Raw genomic sequence first — 18168 nt, 5'->3', positions numbered from 1 at the left:
TCGGAGAAGAATTCAATTTATCATGATTTTCTGAACTAAAGTCTGTTACGCTAGAAATTTCTGGTTCTAGCAAAATACATGAATTACAAAACTATTCTACCATGTATGTGCTACTTTAGAAATTATGGAATTTGGAACAGTGCTTCTATATATGTCTAGTATATATCTAGAAGGATTTTGTGATTTTTCATCAAAAGAATAAATTTTTTTGAATTTTTGAAATTAGTAAGCTCAAAGCATAAAACTATTTGACAGGTTTCACGAGAACTAAGACAAAAACTATTTTTAATATTTTTAAAGGAATCAAAATTTATTATTAAAAATATTATATGTCAGCATACTGATAACTCTATGAAATGAGAGTTATCATGAGACTTTTAAGTTTAAATCAAGACTACTTAGAGAGTAATTGATGTGTTTTTAGTACATTTTGACGTTGGTTTGCATTAACATTTATCTTAATTTAAGTTTGATGAAGTTTGTGTGATTTTGAATAATTGTTTGCCAAAAACATGTGCTTAATTATAGGTGATTGGAAACCTAAATTCTATGGAAAAGATGTTGTTGCAATGGACTTATAAAAAGGACAAACGAACATGGCTATAGAAGACTTGAAGCAAGGCTGGAACAGTACAAATGTTGTAGCTATTGCTGTAGCAATCTTTGAGCATTGACAGAAAAATCTAGGCAGGATATTCTGAATATTGTGATCTGTAGTTTCCTAATTTGAAGATGCGCACCCTAAAGGTTTATTTTTACCCTAGTTTTCAACTATAAAAGGAGGCGTACATGAAAAGAAAAAGGAGAGGTCGTTAATCAAGATCAAAAACAAAAAAGAGACAACAAAGATACAGAATTCCTAATCAGAATTCAAGGCTGCACCAGTAGAAGAACTTGCAGAATAAATTGGAATCTGTTCTTTCTCTTTCTTTTCTTGTTTATTTGCTACTCATTGATCATTGAAGATGTATTCAATGGCTAGAACTTAGTTGTTTATTTACTTTTCATAAATTATGAACTAAATTTATTTGTGGTTAAGTGTTAAACTAGCTTGATGGTTAATTGACTGAATATAGATGTTGTTGCTTGTTTGCTATAGCATTTTGCTTTGATAGTATTCATTTAAAGTCATATTTAGGCTAACTACCTATTTAATGGTACAAGCTAGGAAAGACCCACAAAAAGGCTTATCCTAGTGGAACATATCAGAGCAATACTTGGTTTTGGATTGAGTTTAACTTGAGTCCTAAAAGGGTCATGCTTAATCTAAGATTAGTGATGAACTAGATATAGGGATTTACTTTGTAGGGTAAGAAGAACCTAAACGTGTAATGTTATATCTTATGTTGCCATAGCAACTGGTCACTGTTAGGGTGCATTAAGATATAAGACATCCAATATGCTACCGCTGAGGATAAACATGATTTCTGCCCAGTACTGTAGTAGATGTTGCAGCAACTGAAGTTGACATGAATAAAACAGTCAACACCACCAAGAGAGTTTAATCACTCCATTACTCCATTTCTATTGATTTAACTTTTTTGTTTAACGTGCCAACTATATTCATTGCAATTGTTATTTATTGAGATTTTATTTTACTATGTTATTTGGTAGTCTTAGTTGTATTGATTTAATTTAGAACATAGAGTGCACTGTTGAAATTGTTGTAGCAATTCTGATAGCATCAATACCTGTAGAGACAATCTTGAATAGTCATCATTTTATTACTTGTTGTGTACACTTGCACATTGACACCATAGCAATTGAAGTAAAAATTAACAAGAAGTTTTTGGCGCTATTGCCGGGGATTGATTGTTTATTTTTTAGTTGTGAAATTAATTTTAACGGTGCTAATCTTTGATTTTATTTTGACTTGCTTACTTTGTTAACAGGTCACCCTTGCATGCGCAAATACAAGCTTGTTGAATTTCAATTTGATCTAGAGATTGAAAGAACTGCAAGGAGATTGAGAAGAAAGCAAAGAAACTCAAAAGCTGCTGTAGCAATGGATGACTTGCAAAACTTAGGAAACTTACTCACGGACCAATACAATCTGTCAATGGTCGAAAATATCAGAACAGACAAATTAATTAGAGACCGGCAAGGAATAACAATATTATCTACATGGCCAATGATAGAGACAAAGCCATTAGAGATTATGTTGTGTTGGCCTCTCAAGTTATACATCCTGGCATAGTTAGACCTGAGGTGGAAGCTGTCACTTTTGAACTCAAACTAGTGATGTTTCAGATGTTGCAAACAATAAGATGCATTGAGACTAAAACTATTTCCTTACTCCTTAAGAGATCGAGCAAGAGCACAGTTGAACTCTCTACTACCAGACTTCATTACAACATGAAATGACTTGGCGGATAAATTTCTAATGAAGTACTTCCCACCAACCAAAAATGTAAAGTTGCATAATAAGATCACTTCTTTTCATCAACTAAAAGATGAAAGCTTGTATGAGGCTTGGGAAAGATTTAAGGAGTTGCTGAGGAGATGTCCTCATCATGGCATTCATTGCTGCATACAGTTAAAAACCTTCTATAATGGGTTAAACCCAAGCACTAGATTGATGGTCAATGCTTCAGCAAATGGGGCTTTTTTATCTAAATCTTACAATGAAGCCTATGAAATTTTGGAGAGAATTGCTAACAACAACTATCAGTGGCCGTCAACTAGACAAATTGCAGTAAGAGGAGCAGTATGGATACACAATATGGATGCATTTTCAGCATTATTGGCCCAAGTAACATCATTGACCAATATGGTGAAAGTTATGACCACTACTCCAGCAACTGTCAAGCAAGTTGCTGAGATTTCCTATGTATATTATAGAGAGGGGCATTTATTTGATGACTGTCTAAGGAATCCAGCTTCAGTTAATTATGTGGGCAACTTCAATAGACAGAACCAGAACAATCCATATTCAAATACCTACAACTTGGATGGAGGAAGCATCTAAACTTTTCATGGAACAACCAGAACTAGTATATTCCAGCACCCAATGGACAAAACAGGCCTACTCTACTACCTAGTTTTCATCAGCAAAATCAAGGGCAAAGAAACACCAGCAATGATCAATTTAGTTCCTTAAAAACACTAATTAAAGAGTACATTGTGAAGAATGAAGCAGTTGTCCAAAGTCAAGCTTTGTCCTTGAGAAATTTAGAAAATCAAATTGGACAGCTTGCCACAACATTAAGTAACAAACCTCAAGGGAGTTTACTTAGCAACACAAAAGATCCAAAGAGAGGGGGTAAGGAACATTGCAAGGTGATCAACTTAAGGTCTCGGAAGGGTGTTGACATTCCTGTTGGTATGCCAAGAAAAAAAATGGAACATATTTTACTTCCTAAGGATTTTCAAGTTGAAAAAAAAGTTGCAGCAACCCAGTTATCAAAACACTAGAGAAAGCAGCCAAGCTATAGCAACCATATGAAGAAATTCCTCAGTACCTATTGAAGTAGAAACTGCAACACCAACAATAACAAGCCAGAGTCAATTAAAAGAACAGTAACCTATATCTTTTGTTGTAGTGCAGCAGTTTAGGCATCCACCCCCTTTCCCACAAAGATTTCAGAAACGAATACAAAATTAGCAGTTCAGCAAATTCTTGGAAGTATTGAAACAACTGCATATCAACATTCCCTTTATGGAAGCTTTAGAATAAATGCCTAATTATGTGAAATAAAATAAAATTTATTTCTCTTAACAGCTGATTATTTCTTCAACACAGTTGATTATTTCTAAAAATAATCAAATAATCAGCTGATTATTTGATTTACCAAATACTTAACTAATTCTAAAACTCACAGTACTTCTAAAAATAAAATTTACCAAATACTTAACTAATTCTCTTAACAGCTGATTATTTCTTCAACACAGCTAATATAAATTATTTTAAAAGTTATTACATTCCTAAAATAATACTTAAGTGATTGAAATTAAATCAATTAAGAAAAAAGCAACAGCCGTTTGTTAATTTTATATTATTACCAATAGGAAAGCAAAATCACAGTTCAGAGCTAAACATATCTTAATTATTATTTTTTAACCTTCAGCTAGAGTTTTGATCCAGTGTTTTTCAGCTGATCTACAGTCTCGTCATAATCCAAATGATCCAACACCTCTCTTAAAACCACCACCCGATTCTGAGCGTACACGTGTCCATCCCACTTCCTGTTCACCAATTCCTCCCCCAATTTAACTGCAGCCTTCACTGTTTCCTCAGCGCTGTCGTACGCCGCGTCGATAATTCCCCTCTCCACCGCTTCCTTAGCCATGAGCTTTGCAGCTTTCAACACCATCTCGCGCCGAGCAGTCGGGTTACCAACCTTGCACTCAATTAAAGCCATAAACCATGCCGAAATTGTGAGCCGGATATCAAGCTCACTCATGTACAAAAATCCTCTGTCGTTTCTCATTAAAACGTAGTCGTGGCTCAAAGCCAAAATCAAACCCGCCGCCGAGGCGTGGCCGGTGACAGCTGCTATTGTTGGCATGGGAAGTAAAATCAAATCCGAGATGAGAGACCGGAGTTTTCGCGACATGAGCTGGAAATTTGATTGGATGGATTTGGCCCACTCAATATCGTACCCGTTGGAGAAGAATTTGCCCTCGGCGGTGGTGATTAGAGCTGTCGATGAAGTGATCGGTTCGAACTTAATCCGGTCCAGAGTCGACTGGATTGCGTCGATTAATGTTGGGTTCAGCCGGTGCTCGCCAGGACCCGTTATTGTTAGAATGTAGAGGCTGCCCTGCTTCTCTAACGTACACATCTTTTTGCGCAGTCTCTCAGTTCGATAGAAATTCTGTATGAGAAAGCTCGATCACAGACCAAATAAATCGATTTTCGACATCTTTGACTTAAAAAAAAATGAGGTGCAATGCAACAGGGCTTCGAAATGGCAAAATTCGGATCATGTTTATTCACCTTGATGAAAATGCTAAATCTACTAGGGAAATGCAACGTCAGTTAAATCCTAACATGAAAGAAGTTATTAGAACTGAAGTCCTTAAGCTATTAGACGCAGGTATCATTTACCCCATTTCTGATAGTTCATGGGTCAGTCCTATGCAAATTGTCCCCAAAAAGTCAGGAGTCACAGTAGTTACGAATGCTGATAATGAATTGATACCCACTAGAGTAACTACAGGATGGCGTGTATGTATTGATTATAGGAAGTTGAATTCTGTCACACGTAAAGACCATTTTCCTTTACCATTTATTGATCAAATGCTTGATAGATTAGCAGGCCATGAATTTTATTGCTTTCTAGATAGCTACTCAGGATATAATCAGATTCTCATAGCACCAAATGATCAGGAGAAAACTACTTTCACTTGCCCTTTTGGCACATTTGCATATAGGAGAATGCCATTTGGATTATGTAATGCACCTGCTACATTTCAACGATGCATGTTGAGCATTTTTTCTAATATGGTGGAACGATTCCTTGAAGTCTTTATGGATGATTTTTTTGTCTTTGGTGACTCGTTTGATCAATGTTTACATCGTCTAACACTAGTTCTGCAGAGATGTATCGAGAAGAACTTGGTCTTAAATTGGGAGAAATGTCATTTTATGATAAAACAAGGTATTGTTCTCGGTCACATCATTTCGAGCAAAGGTATTGAGGTTGACAAAGCCAAGGTGGATCTCATTTCTAATCTTCCTCCACCCAAAACAGTCAGAGAAGTAAGATCTTTCCTTGGGCATGCTGGTTTCTATAGACGTTTCATTAAAGATTTTTGCAAAGTTTCTAGACCCTTATGCAATTTACTTGCTAAGGATGTACCTTTTATCTTTAGTGATTCATGTCTTATGGCGTTTGAAAAATTAAAACAGTTGTTGACAGCATCACCCATCATTCAGACCCCAAACTGGAGCTTACCATTTGAGCTAATGTGTGATGCATCTGATTATGCAGTAGGAGCAGTATTAGGACAAAGAGTTGATCGAATTCCCCACGTTATTTACTATGCTAGTATGACATTAAATGATGCACAGTTGAACTATTCAACTACTGAAAAAGAAATGCTAGCAGTAGTGTTTGCATTGGAAAAATTTCGATCATATCTCATTGGTTGTAAAATAATTATATTCACAGATCATGCTGCTCTTAAATATCTTCTCACAAAGAAAGATGCAAAAGCCAGACTAATTCGTTGGGTGCTACTTTTGCAGGAGTTTGACTTGGAATTCAAAGATAAGAAAGGCACAGAGAATGTTGTGGCGGACCACCTCTCTCGTCTCCATTTTGACACAATTACAGAATCATTACCATTGAATGAGTCATTTCCAGATGAACAATTAATGAATGTGGAAGTATTACCTTGGTATGCTGATATAGTTAATTATCTTGTTACAGGTAAACTTCCAGAGTATTGGACCAAGCAAGACAAGGCTAAATTCTTTGCAGAAATAAAGAATTTCTTTTGGGATGACCCGTATTTGTTCAAGTATTGTGCAGACCAAATTGTTAGACGATGCGTCCCAGAAAGTGAAATTCTGAATATCCTTTCATTCTGCCATGAACAAGCTTGTGGAGGCCATTTCAGCGCTAAGAAAACAGCGACTAAAGTTTTACAATGTGGTTTCTATTGGCCAACTATATTTCGAGATGCTTACACTTTCTGTTCTTCATGTGATAGGTGTCAACGAATGGGGAGCATTACACGAAAGAACATGATGCCATTAAATCCAATTTTAGTGGTTGAAATTTTTTATGTATGGGGTATCGACTTCATGGGACCCTTTCCCCCATCTTTTGGCCATCAATACATATTGGTTGCTATTAACTATGTATCAAAATGGGTAGAAGCAATTCCATGTAGGACCAATGATCACAAGGTGGTGATAGCATTTTTAAAAAGCAACATTGTTTCACGCTTTGGATTCCCTCGAGCAATAATTAGTGATGGTGGTGCCCACTTTTGGAACAAACCATTCAAAGCTCTTTTGAGAAAGTATTCAATCACACACAAAGTGGAGACCCCGTATCATCCGCAAACCAGTGGCCAAGTTGAGATCTCCAATCGAGAAATAAAGTACATATTAGAAAAGACGGTGAGGCCGGACAAAAAAGATTGGTCATTAAGACTTGATGATGCCTTATGGGCATATAGAACGGCATTCAAGACCCCGATTGGGATGTCACCCTACAGGCTAGTGTATGGAAAAGCTTGCTACCTACCTGTGGAACTCGAACATCGTGCATATTGGGCCATCAAGAAATTCAATTTTGACATGCAGCAAGCCAGCTCAGAAAGAAGATTACAGCTGGCAGAACTTGAAGAAATTCGCAATGATGCATACGAAAATGCCAAGATTTACAAGCAACGAATGAAAGTCTTCCATGATAAGTAAATTATGAGAAAATCATTCACTCCAGGTTAGAAAGTGCTTTTATTCAATTCTCGCTTGCACCTATTCCCAGGTAAGTTACGCTCTCGTTGGTCTGGCCCATTTATTGTTCATACTGTTTTTCCACATGGGGCAATTGAAATTAAGGACCCAAAGAACGGTGTCACGTTTAAAGTTAATGGTTAAAAATTAAAGCCATATCTAGAATACCAACCACATGGAGAAGACACTGAAATAAATTTGAGTGACCCACCAGATTTGAATTGATTTTTTTTTCTTTTCGTTGATTTGATTTTTTTTTCTTTCTTTATATTATTCTTCTGCTAATTGAAATTATTTTTGCATAAGTGTGTTTGTTTAACTATTAAGTTTTCTTTTATCATTTTTAATCATGAGTACCTTACTTAGACCGTTCCTCCTGAACATTCTTAAACCACTTCAACGTGTCAAAACTCATCTCAAAAGGCACATTTAATTTTGTAAAACACATCGCATTTGGGCTCTACAACCACCAGAGTTAGTAGCCTATGTTGAGGGTTTAGAAAGCCAACTCAGAGACATTGAGAGAAGTGTTTACGACATCCAGTTGGAGCTTGAGGTAAATTCAATAAGAGGACGATTTTAATTTCTTGTGTGTTTTAATTTGTTTTTCTGTTTGTGTGCTTTAGTTTGTTACCCCGGTGAAGTGGCGGATAACGGTACTCCGTGACAATCAAGTCGATTACTTCAGTTTCCCATAATAACTGATATTCTGAGGTGAAGGTATGGACAGAAACGAGATTCTAGCGAAACTTCACAAGCGATTCCCTTCACTTCCTCAGAATGCCCTCCTTACGATCTATAAAGCTCGGTCCGAACGCATGCGATTACTCATGAGGAATAACATACCTGCTAACATCCGTTGGTTAATCGAGGCTAAAGTACGATCGGCAGGTGAGTTACCTCCAAAATTTATTGCATACATGCCTGGTTGTGGTAAAGGAAATTATGCAAGAAAACGACGAGCTCGAAGAATTTCTGTTACTTGTCATAAGTGTGCCAGAATGAGTTGCAATAAAAACCCATGTTCTTTAGGAATGATGTCTGATAACAGGGAAGATAAGATTCAATTCATTAGGGATGGCTTGAATAAGGAGTCATTGGATGATATCCTTTTGTCTCTTGAAACGCATCCCAGTGGATATGTGCAAGGAGCGATTCTCTAGTTATGGCCATTATTCCAGAAAGAGCATGCACGATATAGTCTCGGGAATCTGACTATAAACGACCCTGTTTGCCAGTTTATAAGAAAACTGGATAGGAAGCCTATCCTCGACCCATAGAGGGCGTTCAAACCGTTTCTGGACGTAAAACCAGAGGAAGATGTAAGCCACAGTCGCAACTACCTGTAAATATCCTTTCACTTTACTGTTATTTTATTTCACTATTGTTTTATTGTGTGCATTATTGTCTTTAAAAATTTTATTACTGTTTGCTTTTTCCTTATTACTGTTTTCTTTTTCCCTTTCACTGTTTCCTTTTTTATTAGCAAGCCACGTGCTTTACGCGTTATTTGACACTGACATATTACCTCATACACAACTGTGATCCACTGTCACCAAGATTCTTAAATGTGATTTCCTTTTTGTCAAGCACTCACAAATTATTTTCGAGAAGTATCACAATGGCAGCTACTCCCAATAGACAATTCAAGAACATTTGTGTGCTTTCTGGATTTACCTATGGCAAACATAAAGAGTTCGTTGAGGCAGCTATAGATCTTGGTCGAAGCATAGCAGCGAGAAAATTACACTTGGTGTATGGAGGAGGTAACCGAGGGTTATCAAAAATGGTCTCAGAAGCAGCTTTTATTAGAGGAAGTAAAGTTTGAAATACTAACTAGGCAACCCAAGAGGGGGGGTGAATTGGGATTTTAAAAATTATCATAGGCAAACCACACAACAATTTAATCTAATGCCTTAATAAATTAGAAAACAATAAATTCAATAAAAGCACAATAATAAATGAGTAAGGGAAGAGAAAACAAACTCAAGGATTTTTACGTGGTTCGGCAATCCCCGCCTACGTCCACGCCTCCAAGCACACCGGGCTTGAGGATTTCACTAAGCTAGCCTCCCAAGGCTTCAAACGCTTACAATTGACTTCCAAGGTGTCAATGGACCTTTACAACAAGAGATTATCTCCAATCTCTTAACCCAAGTGTATCCCAACACTTACAATCTTTTAACTTGATTTTACAAAAAGATTACAAATGAATCCCTCTCACACAATGTGTTTGATCTCAAGTGAAAGCTCAATGTGTGAATGAATGAGATGAATACAAAGATTTAAAGCTCAATGAAAGTTGTATTCTCAATATTTTGCTCAATGATGATCGTTGGAATTCTTCTTGTTTGAATTGGATTGAGCTTATTTATAGTTGGAGCTGAAAAACTAGCCGTTATAGATTGTCTGCACGAAAACGGTTCACCATTAACCATTAACGGTTAACCGTTTAGGCTGGTCAAAGTTACCGTTGGGCCAATTTTCAAATAAACGGTTAGCCGTTTAGGCTTACCCTTTCGCCGTTAATTTCCAAAGACCTGCGAAACAAATTTGGTTTAACCGTTCTTACTAAACGGTTCAAGGTTAGCAATCTGAAAATAATCGGTTAACCGTTTTCAGTAAACGGTTCACCGTTAGTTTCCAGAATCATCATTTTAATAATACTTTGCAGAACATGCTTTCTGGAAATTATCGGTTAGCCGTTTGCTACAGTGATTGCTACAGTAACCTGCACAGTGCACTATTTTCCAAAATTACAGTTTGTCCCCAAAACTTTACAAAACTGTACTATAGCCCAAAACGTTATGAAACTTTGCAAATAGGTCCAATTTCAGAATTTCTAAATAATGCTTTGTTAATCCCAAAACTTTTTGAAATTATGTTATAGTCCAAAATGCTATGACACTTTTCAAATAAGTCCTTCACCAAAATTTCAAGCAATACTTGTTTGTTTCAAAGTTTTCAAAATGCTTTCAATTAAACCATAAACTTTGAAAAACAACCAATTTCATAAAATCATTTTTCCATTAAATATGAAACATTTATAATGTGAAAATAATGATTTATTATTTAAAAAGAATAAAAACAATCAATTTCATAAAATCATTTTTCCATTAAATACAAAACATTTATAAATGTGAAAATAATGATTTATTTAAAAAGAATATTAAATAATTTGAGCTTAAAAGATTAATCATTCTTAATCTTGTTTGTTATCATCAAAATCAATATTATGGAAACATATATGTTAACAAAGTGTTAGGCATCATCCCAAGAGTCCTAAAACCATTGGGCAGTTCGTCTGACTCATCAACTGGAGAAGAGTTAGTCGTCTCAGGTATGCAAGAAAGAATAACTGAAATGCTTAATCATGCTGATGCTTTTATTTTCCTTCCAGGAGATCTTGCAACACTAGAGGCACTTATCACACTAGCATCATGGGCCCATCTGCACATCCACCAGAAACCCATCGGTTTGTTAAATGTCAATAATTTTTATGATGGCTTTATCGCATTTCTTAACCATGCAATAAAAAACTATTTCATTCCTTCTAATGTGAAAAAACTTTTTATTTGTGCTCACACTGCTAATGAGCTACTTGATCTGTTACAAGCTTATAAACCGGAGCCAGACCCCTGGACCTTTGTGTTGAAGCATCCACATAATGATGGTAACAGTAGCCACAGTAAGAAGTACAAATTAGATTTAACTCTCCGCTTGTAAATATTGTTTTCTGTGTTGCACCACCCAAGTGATGTCTTCTAAACTCTACTTCTTTCATTTCAAACATTGAGGACAATGTTTCGTTCTGGTTGAGGGGAGGGAATAATCGACAATTGTGGAATTTTGGTTAAGTTTTTACTAATTTTTTGTTGTAGAAACTAATTGTTGCTAACTTTTTGTGTTGAAGATGGCTGAATATGGAGTGTAGTGACTCTAGAAACGCATCTTCATCGTTTTAAAAAAAAAATTTTAAAAAAACTTAAAAAAAAATTCAGACATTTTCTTTTTCTTTATTATGTGTTTATGTTTATTTTTCTTCTTTTTAATTTCTCCTCTATAAATATACATTTTCCAACTTTTGAGTCGAAGATGGCTGAATATGGAGTGTAGTTCCTCTAGAAACGCATCTTCTTAAAAAAAAAAATCATTTTCGTTTTCTATCATTTTACGTGTAACTTTTCTAATTAGTTTTTATGCATCATTTTCACATTTCTGCATGCATATTTTCCTTTCATGTTTAGAATAGGTTGGGGGATAGAATGTTGTTTAAAAAAAATTGTGTGATTTGTTTTAACATTGGATGACATGATTAATTTCAAATTTTAGTATTTGTATTATCTTTGGTCTTAAGTGATGTTACGCTATGTTTGCTACTTTACATGTTGATGTCGGAGACAAATGTGAGTTGGTTGAAGGAATGAACATGTCATAATAAGTACCAAGTGAGTTTTTGAGCCTATTATTTTTCTTGGAGAATAACCCTTTTGCCCACTCTTTATACAGCTTAGCGGTTTATTATTTTACACACGATCTCTAAATTGCTTTTGAGTTAACCCTTAAAAAAAATTGTAAAATTAAAAAAAAAAGAAAAAAAAAAGAAAAAAGAGTGTGTTGCTATATTTGGAGGCCCATCTAACTAGTAGATATGGAAGATTATTTAGAGCCCTAAAAGACGATGGAAAGGCCATCTTTAATCCGTTTGAGCCTTTCTAGCCATTCCTTTTATCAAATATCCATAGTTAACCATTTTGAGCCTTTTTTTTAAAAAAAAAACCTTTTTCTTTGTCAACTTATCATCTTGACCCACTCCGATTTGGAGTATTATCCAATGTCTTATAAGTTCCATCACCTATTTATGTTTGAGAAAATGTAAATAATTATGTTGTTCAGTAAAGTTATGCCAAAAAACAAAAAAAATAAATAAAAGTTGTTGTTTCAAAAAAAATAATAAAAATAATAGGTGAAATCCACCTTGCAACTTCCAAAAAAAAAAAAATTCTATGCATTTTTCTCAAACATACACTTTGTTTTTCTTATTTTCCTTCTTTGTTAGCCATGTCCCTAGCCTACGTTTCGTCCTAATAAAAATCCTTCTTGATTTTAGGGAACTATAGTTTGAAGTAGAAGCTAGTTATATGGGCTAAAAAGATGCAGTGATGCATAATAAAAAAAAAGAAGATAAATAAAGTGGGTTGACTAGCATTTTTGTTTGACTTGAATTCGTATTTTTTATAAGCTGAGGGCATATTTATTTCATCTTGGTGAGAGCATGTGATATCACTTCTTTATTATTTTCTCTCTCAATTACCATTCATTGGAGTGACTATTTTTATTGGTTTTAATTTCTTTGTGAAAGTGTCACTACTTCTAGTGAGATTTTGGGGTTTGACATGTCATTCTTGAAAGTAGCTATGACAAAGTTTACTGGGCTGATTCATGTGGATGGTTGATGTGGGTGTGATGTTGCTTTAGACTGGAGATAATGCTTATACTTTTATTTGATTGCTATCATTAATCTGACGGAATAAATACGAGTGTTTCTATTAAAAAAAAATATTTTGAATTTGAATTTTGTTTTCGCTTTATTTGCTAGGGACTAGCAATAAGCTGGTTGGGGGGTGTGTTGAGTGTTAGAAAATGCATATTTATAAAGGAGAAAATCGTCATTTTACATTTCAAGTCTTACTAACAACCCTTACTTTTATGTATTTAACCTTCTTGTGATTTAATTACATGTGTTTTATTTTAATTAAGTATTTTATGTATTTTAGGGGCATTATAGTCATTTCACAATAAAGGAGAGATCAGACGGCAAAACAGACATCACTTTTGAACTCAGGACGGTCGAAAACCTTAGGAGGAGCATAAAAGGAAAAATGGCACTATTCATATGTACGGTACTATTCACGTGTACGGTACTAACTACGTTACTGTTCACAATATTGTTCACATAGACGGATCGATGACGTGGCATTGACCGATGATGTGGCATTGACCGATGATGTGGCATTAACTGATGAGGTGTCACGATCCTGTTGGGCTAAAATTCTTATGTACTGTTGATGGTGACGTGGCAGCATATCAGTGGATGAAAAATCTCACGTACGGTACATGCATCACACAGGATTATTTTCAACCAAACCGCATTACTGTTCATCCGAGTCAAACCTCGTTACTGTTCATCCGAGTCAAATCGTGTTACTGTTCATCCGCGTGGTCAAACCGTGGACTGTTGACTGATGACGTGGCGCAATCCTGAGCGTCCAAACTGTTTTTAATCCGATGGCCATGATTTACTCCGTGTATCTATAAAAAGGGGGCCTCCCCCCCTAATTTGATATCTCTGAATCCATTTTTGGGATCCATTTTCTGTAATTCCTTTTCCATCTTGTATCTTCTTCGTATTTTAATAAATTCCCATTTTGCCCCTAGTTCAATTATAAGTGGCTAATTTTCTTTCAAGCTTGGGTTGAAGGTGAAGTCTCAACATGTGTCATGGGCTTAATTTGGTAAATTTATTTTCTCTTCCCCTCTAGTTTTTGTGGATGTTTTGACTTCTCGTCGACAAATAATAATAATCTTGTCTAGATACCGCCTTGGTTACACCGGCTCTCTAGTATAAGATTATTATTATTTGGCACGATAAGCCCTTAGCACCATATTGATTAGAGCGTGGTTCATGAGGTGTGGATTCCCCCCTCATGATTTAATTGGCATTAATAAGGATTATTTAGCCCATGATGCATGTTGATACGGATCCAGATACCCAAGTACGTCATTTTAATAGAATTCTCTTCAATTTATTCTCGCCATTTCAATTCCAATTTTAGAATTTATTCTCGCCATTTTAATTTAAGTTTTAGCATATCCCAAATCATTTCCACCACAAATCCAATCACCCATTTACAAAATTAATTCTACACAATTAAAATCTACCTCCTCGTGGGATCGACACTCGTCACCATTAGTCTATACTACAATAGATTCGTGCGCTTGCGAGTACATTAAAATTTGCACAACAATTGTTATAGCATATCACCCACAATCTAATGGTCAACCAGAAGTGTCCAACAGAGAGATTAAAAAGATTTTAGAGAAAGTAGTTAACCCCACTAGAATGGACTGGTCATTGTGTTTGCATGACTCTTTATGGGCTTATTGAACAACATACAAGACACCAATTGGCATGTCTCCATACATAATCATCTTTAGAAAAGCTTATCACCTACCCATTGAGCTAGAACATAAAGCATATTGGGCATTAAAGCAACTAAACCTCGATATACATGTTGCAGCAGAACAGATGAAGCTTCAACTTTGTGAACTTGATGAATTAAGGTTATTCTCCTATGAAAATGCAAGGATCTACAATGAGAAAAGAAAGCAGTGGCATGACAAACATATCTAGCAAAGGAGTTGAATTCCAGGCCAACCAGTTTTCCTCTATAACTCAAGGCTGAAGTTATTCCCGAGTAAATTGAAATCTCGATGGTCAGGACCTTTCAAGTTAGTTATAATTCATCCTCATAGGGTTGTAGATCTCTTAGATGAAAGAACATGACAAGAATTCAAGGTTAATGGCCACAGAGTAAAACACTACATTGATTATGTTGTAGAGCAATCAAAAGAGGACTTGCTCCTCAATGATCCAACATTGTGAGAAATCAAGGAAGGTCAGGCTGAAGGGTCGAAAATCAAGAACTAATTGAGAGGCAACCCAATAATTAGGGAAGTTATTTTGATTTGTTTTTCTTTGTCTTTAGACTTAAGTTATCATGTTCTTCTTTATAATTTTCATTAATTTCTTTATTTTAGTAACTAATTGCCTTTCATGTCTATTTAAAAAAAAAAAAGAAAAGAGGTAGAACAATTAGAGGAAATGGGACTCCCATGCTGATTGTTGCAGCATTGCACTTAACAAGACAGACAGGTGGTGCTTCTCAATAAAATGTGGAGCTTTACAACAGCATGCTGCCGAACACAAGCTAATTCCTGCAGCATACGAGTGACACATCGAGGGAAACTTTTTTTTATCGTTAAGGCTACAAAATGTTGACAGCTGGTGTGGTTGATATAGATCACAATCTGAAGGGATTCTAATCCCTAAATTATTGCATCACAATCCATTTCCATTCCAAATTAGAATTGTTTTAAATTTAAAATCCATATTTCCAAGTTTATCTCATTCAAATTGATTTCCTTCCTAAATTAATTTTTACAACATGTATAAATAAGGATTTCACTGTGCAAAAAGGGACACGCTAATTTTATTTTCTCTTTCTCTCCCAGGAACCAAACTGATACTCTTACAACTCCCTGTAGCAACTGCATCTTCATTCTCTTGCAAGTACCTTCAACTTGCTCCAGCAATGAATAAATACAAGGTCATAGCACAACGTCTTAAGGACCCTTCCCACTTCTAGAGTTACAAGGTAGAAGAGAAATTTGAAGAATTTATAGAGCCAAGAAAAATTTTAGAAGAAAAAAGCTTCCAATTTCCACCAAATCCCTCAGGAATTGTCCAAACCATTCAAGCTCTTGTAGCAAGACGGGGATGGGTAGACTTTTGCCAACATCCGAGAGACCCTTTGGTACTAATAGTAAAGGAGTTCTATGCCAACATGCTGAGCCAGGAATAGAAAAAAAATTGGGTAAGAAACTCCCTCATCCCTTTAGACCCACGAGTCATTAATGCTTTTTATAACTTGCCATCTGACGTGGAGTGTGAGTATTCCAAGCTGATTGCAAACATGACTGATAAAACATTGAATAAAGTACTCAAAACCCTTACTGTATAAGGGACATCATGGGCTAATGAGGAGGGTCGTGTGATCAATCAAATTGACCTTAAACATGTTGCTAAAGTATGGGTCAATTTTTTAAAATCTACACTAATAACCACTACACACACTACCACTGTATCATAAGAACGATTAGTGGTTTTATATGTCGTTGTTCGGGGGCTACCATTGATGTGGGAGTTATAAGTAAAAGGCAAATTAAGGAGTGTGCCATGAAACAACATAAAACAGCAGCCCTCTTGTTTCCATCTCTTATTACTAGTTTATGCCTAGTATCTGGGGTGAGGGCCACTGTTCAAGATGAGCACATTAAGAATGCAGGAGCTTTGAATACTCGAACAATTAAATAAATTACTAAAGAAATTATTGCAGCACTAGCAGAACCAGTTGTTGTAAGAAGTACAAGAAGAGCTATTAGGGTGGGGAGAAGACTGCAAGAACTAAGTGACAGCATTACCCAGTGTGTTGCTGCAAAGCAATGAGAAAATAATAGATTTTGGGCATACTTGATGCATTTGGAGAATCATCTGCATCAGTTTGTTGTGTTCATGAAAAACCAACACCAGGATTTGCCAGACTCTTTACTGCTGCAATTCAACTTTGGAGACCTAATAGTAGGGAGTGAGGAAACTGTAACAGAACCAAATAGTGAAGCCGAGGCAGAAGCAGAAGACCAACCGGCACCAACAGAAGCAGAGGGTCCTCAATTAGAAGCCCACAGCTCCATAGAAAATTGGGAAGAAGGGGATTCAGGGGATGACAAATTTGAGCCATCAAAGATTACACCCCCCAAAAGAAGAAGAAAGCACACTATTGGAGATAAGTATAATGATAAACCTGAGGAGGAACCACCAGTCCCATCTCATAAGGGCAAGAAAAAAGTCAAAAGTGAAGAGGACTCTGAGGATGTTTCAGCATATATTGATGCAGAAATATAAGCAGCTGCTAAAAGAGTCACTCAAACCCTTGCAGCAAAGAAGCATCTCTTGGATATCATTGTTGAAATAACTGTTGAGGAAGCTGTTGCAACAAAATCTACCTCAGCTGCAACCCTCCAACCTCTATCTAGATCTCCTTCAACCACCACCAAGACAACCAACATACAGTAGAGGGGCCACCTCAAGAGATGCTACAACACTAGAAGAACCAGAGCGCAAACGCACACGATCCACTCAATCCACCCTGAGGCCATGCTGGTACTCCCTCAACTAGTCCAACACCACACCAGAGGACATAGAAGTCTACAGTTACACCTCAAGGTTCCCTTAAAGACCGTTTGAGGAGTGCCACGAAAAAGAAGTAAATCTTACGCTGCAGGAAAATAGACCACATCAAGGGAGTTCTTTTTACTAGTTTAATTTACTTTCTTTCCTTTCCAGAGCGTTTCTTTCAGCTTAATGCTTTTTACCACCATTTGCATGTGTAGTTTGATTATTTTTGCGTGCATGTGAGAGCACATCATCTTTCAAGTTTGGGGGAGAGTTGTGCTAAGTTATATTATTGTGTTTATAGTATATGTTTGCATTGTGTGTTTAGTATGGTATGTAGCTCTGTTATCTATTTGTGAGTGGATCTAATAAAAACCCAATGAGGACACCCTGAGTGTTAATTTTAAAGCACCAAGTAGAACAATTCATGAACAAAGGCTGAATTTTGTCATTACACATAAGCTTTGAGTAAGTCCTATGAGAATACTGTAGAAAACCCAGAGAACATAAAAAAGGTGAAAAAATCTCAAGTTTGGGGGGCAAAGAAAAGAAACAATACGTGTGCTTGTTGTTAAATGATTGCTGCTCCTATGGCTTAAGTTATTGAGTAACATGGCTGAGTATGTACTTCATATACATACTTGAGTCCAAAAGCAATAAAAGCTATGAGCATTGCTGTAGCAATTGATGAGTGCTATAAAAAAAAAAAAATGTCCTTTGTCTAAGATGTGGAAATAGC

General features: G+C 36.0%; 1 protein-coding gene and 1 non-coding gene across 2 annotated transcripts; both read right to left on the bottom strand.

Moving 5' to 3' along the window:
* Positions 1-2413: 2413 nt before the first annotated feature.
* On the bottom strand, positions 2414-2520 carry LOC112101284. The gene has a single exon (XR_002907411.1). It is a non-coding gene; the product is annotated as a small nucleolar RNA R71 (small nucleolar RNA).
* Positions 2521-3980: 1460 nt separating this feature from the next.
* Positions 3981-4809, bottom strand: LOC18051824 (enoyl-CoA delta isomerase 1, peroxisomal). The gene has a single exon (XM_006445631.2). The coding sequence runs from the start codon at positions 4782-4784 to the stop codon at positions 4068-4070; it is 717 nt and encodes a 238-aa protein (XP_006445694.1). The 5' UTR covers positions 4785-4809; the 3' UTR covers positions 3981-4067.
* Positions 4810-18168: the final 13359 nt, after the last annotated feature.

This window comes from Citrus clementina, unplaced genomic scaffold (assembly GCF_000493195.1).
Source record: "Citrus clementina cultivar Clemenules unplaced genomic scaffold, Citrus_clementina_v1.0 scaffold_2, whole genome shotgun sequence".
Classification (NCBI taxonomy): Eukaryota; Viridiplantae; Streptophyta; class Magnoliopsida; order Sapindales; family Rutaceae; genus Citrus; species Citrus x clementina.
The sequence above is the reverse complement of the archived record's forward strand: the minus strand, read 5'-3'. Positions and strand labels throughout refer to the sequence as shown.

Bases quoted from the DNA above. Each gene is read 5' to 3' on its own strand.
- LOC18051824 (XM_006445631.2), bottom strand. From the start codon at position 4,784: ATGTGTACGTTAGAGAAGCAGGGCAGCCTCTACATTCTAACAATAACG.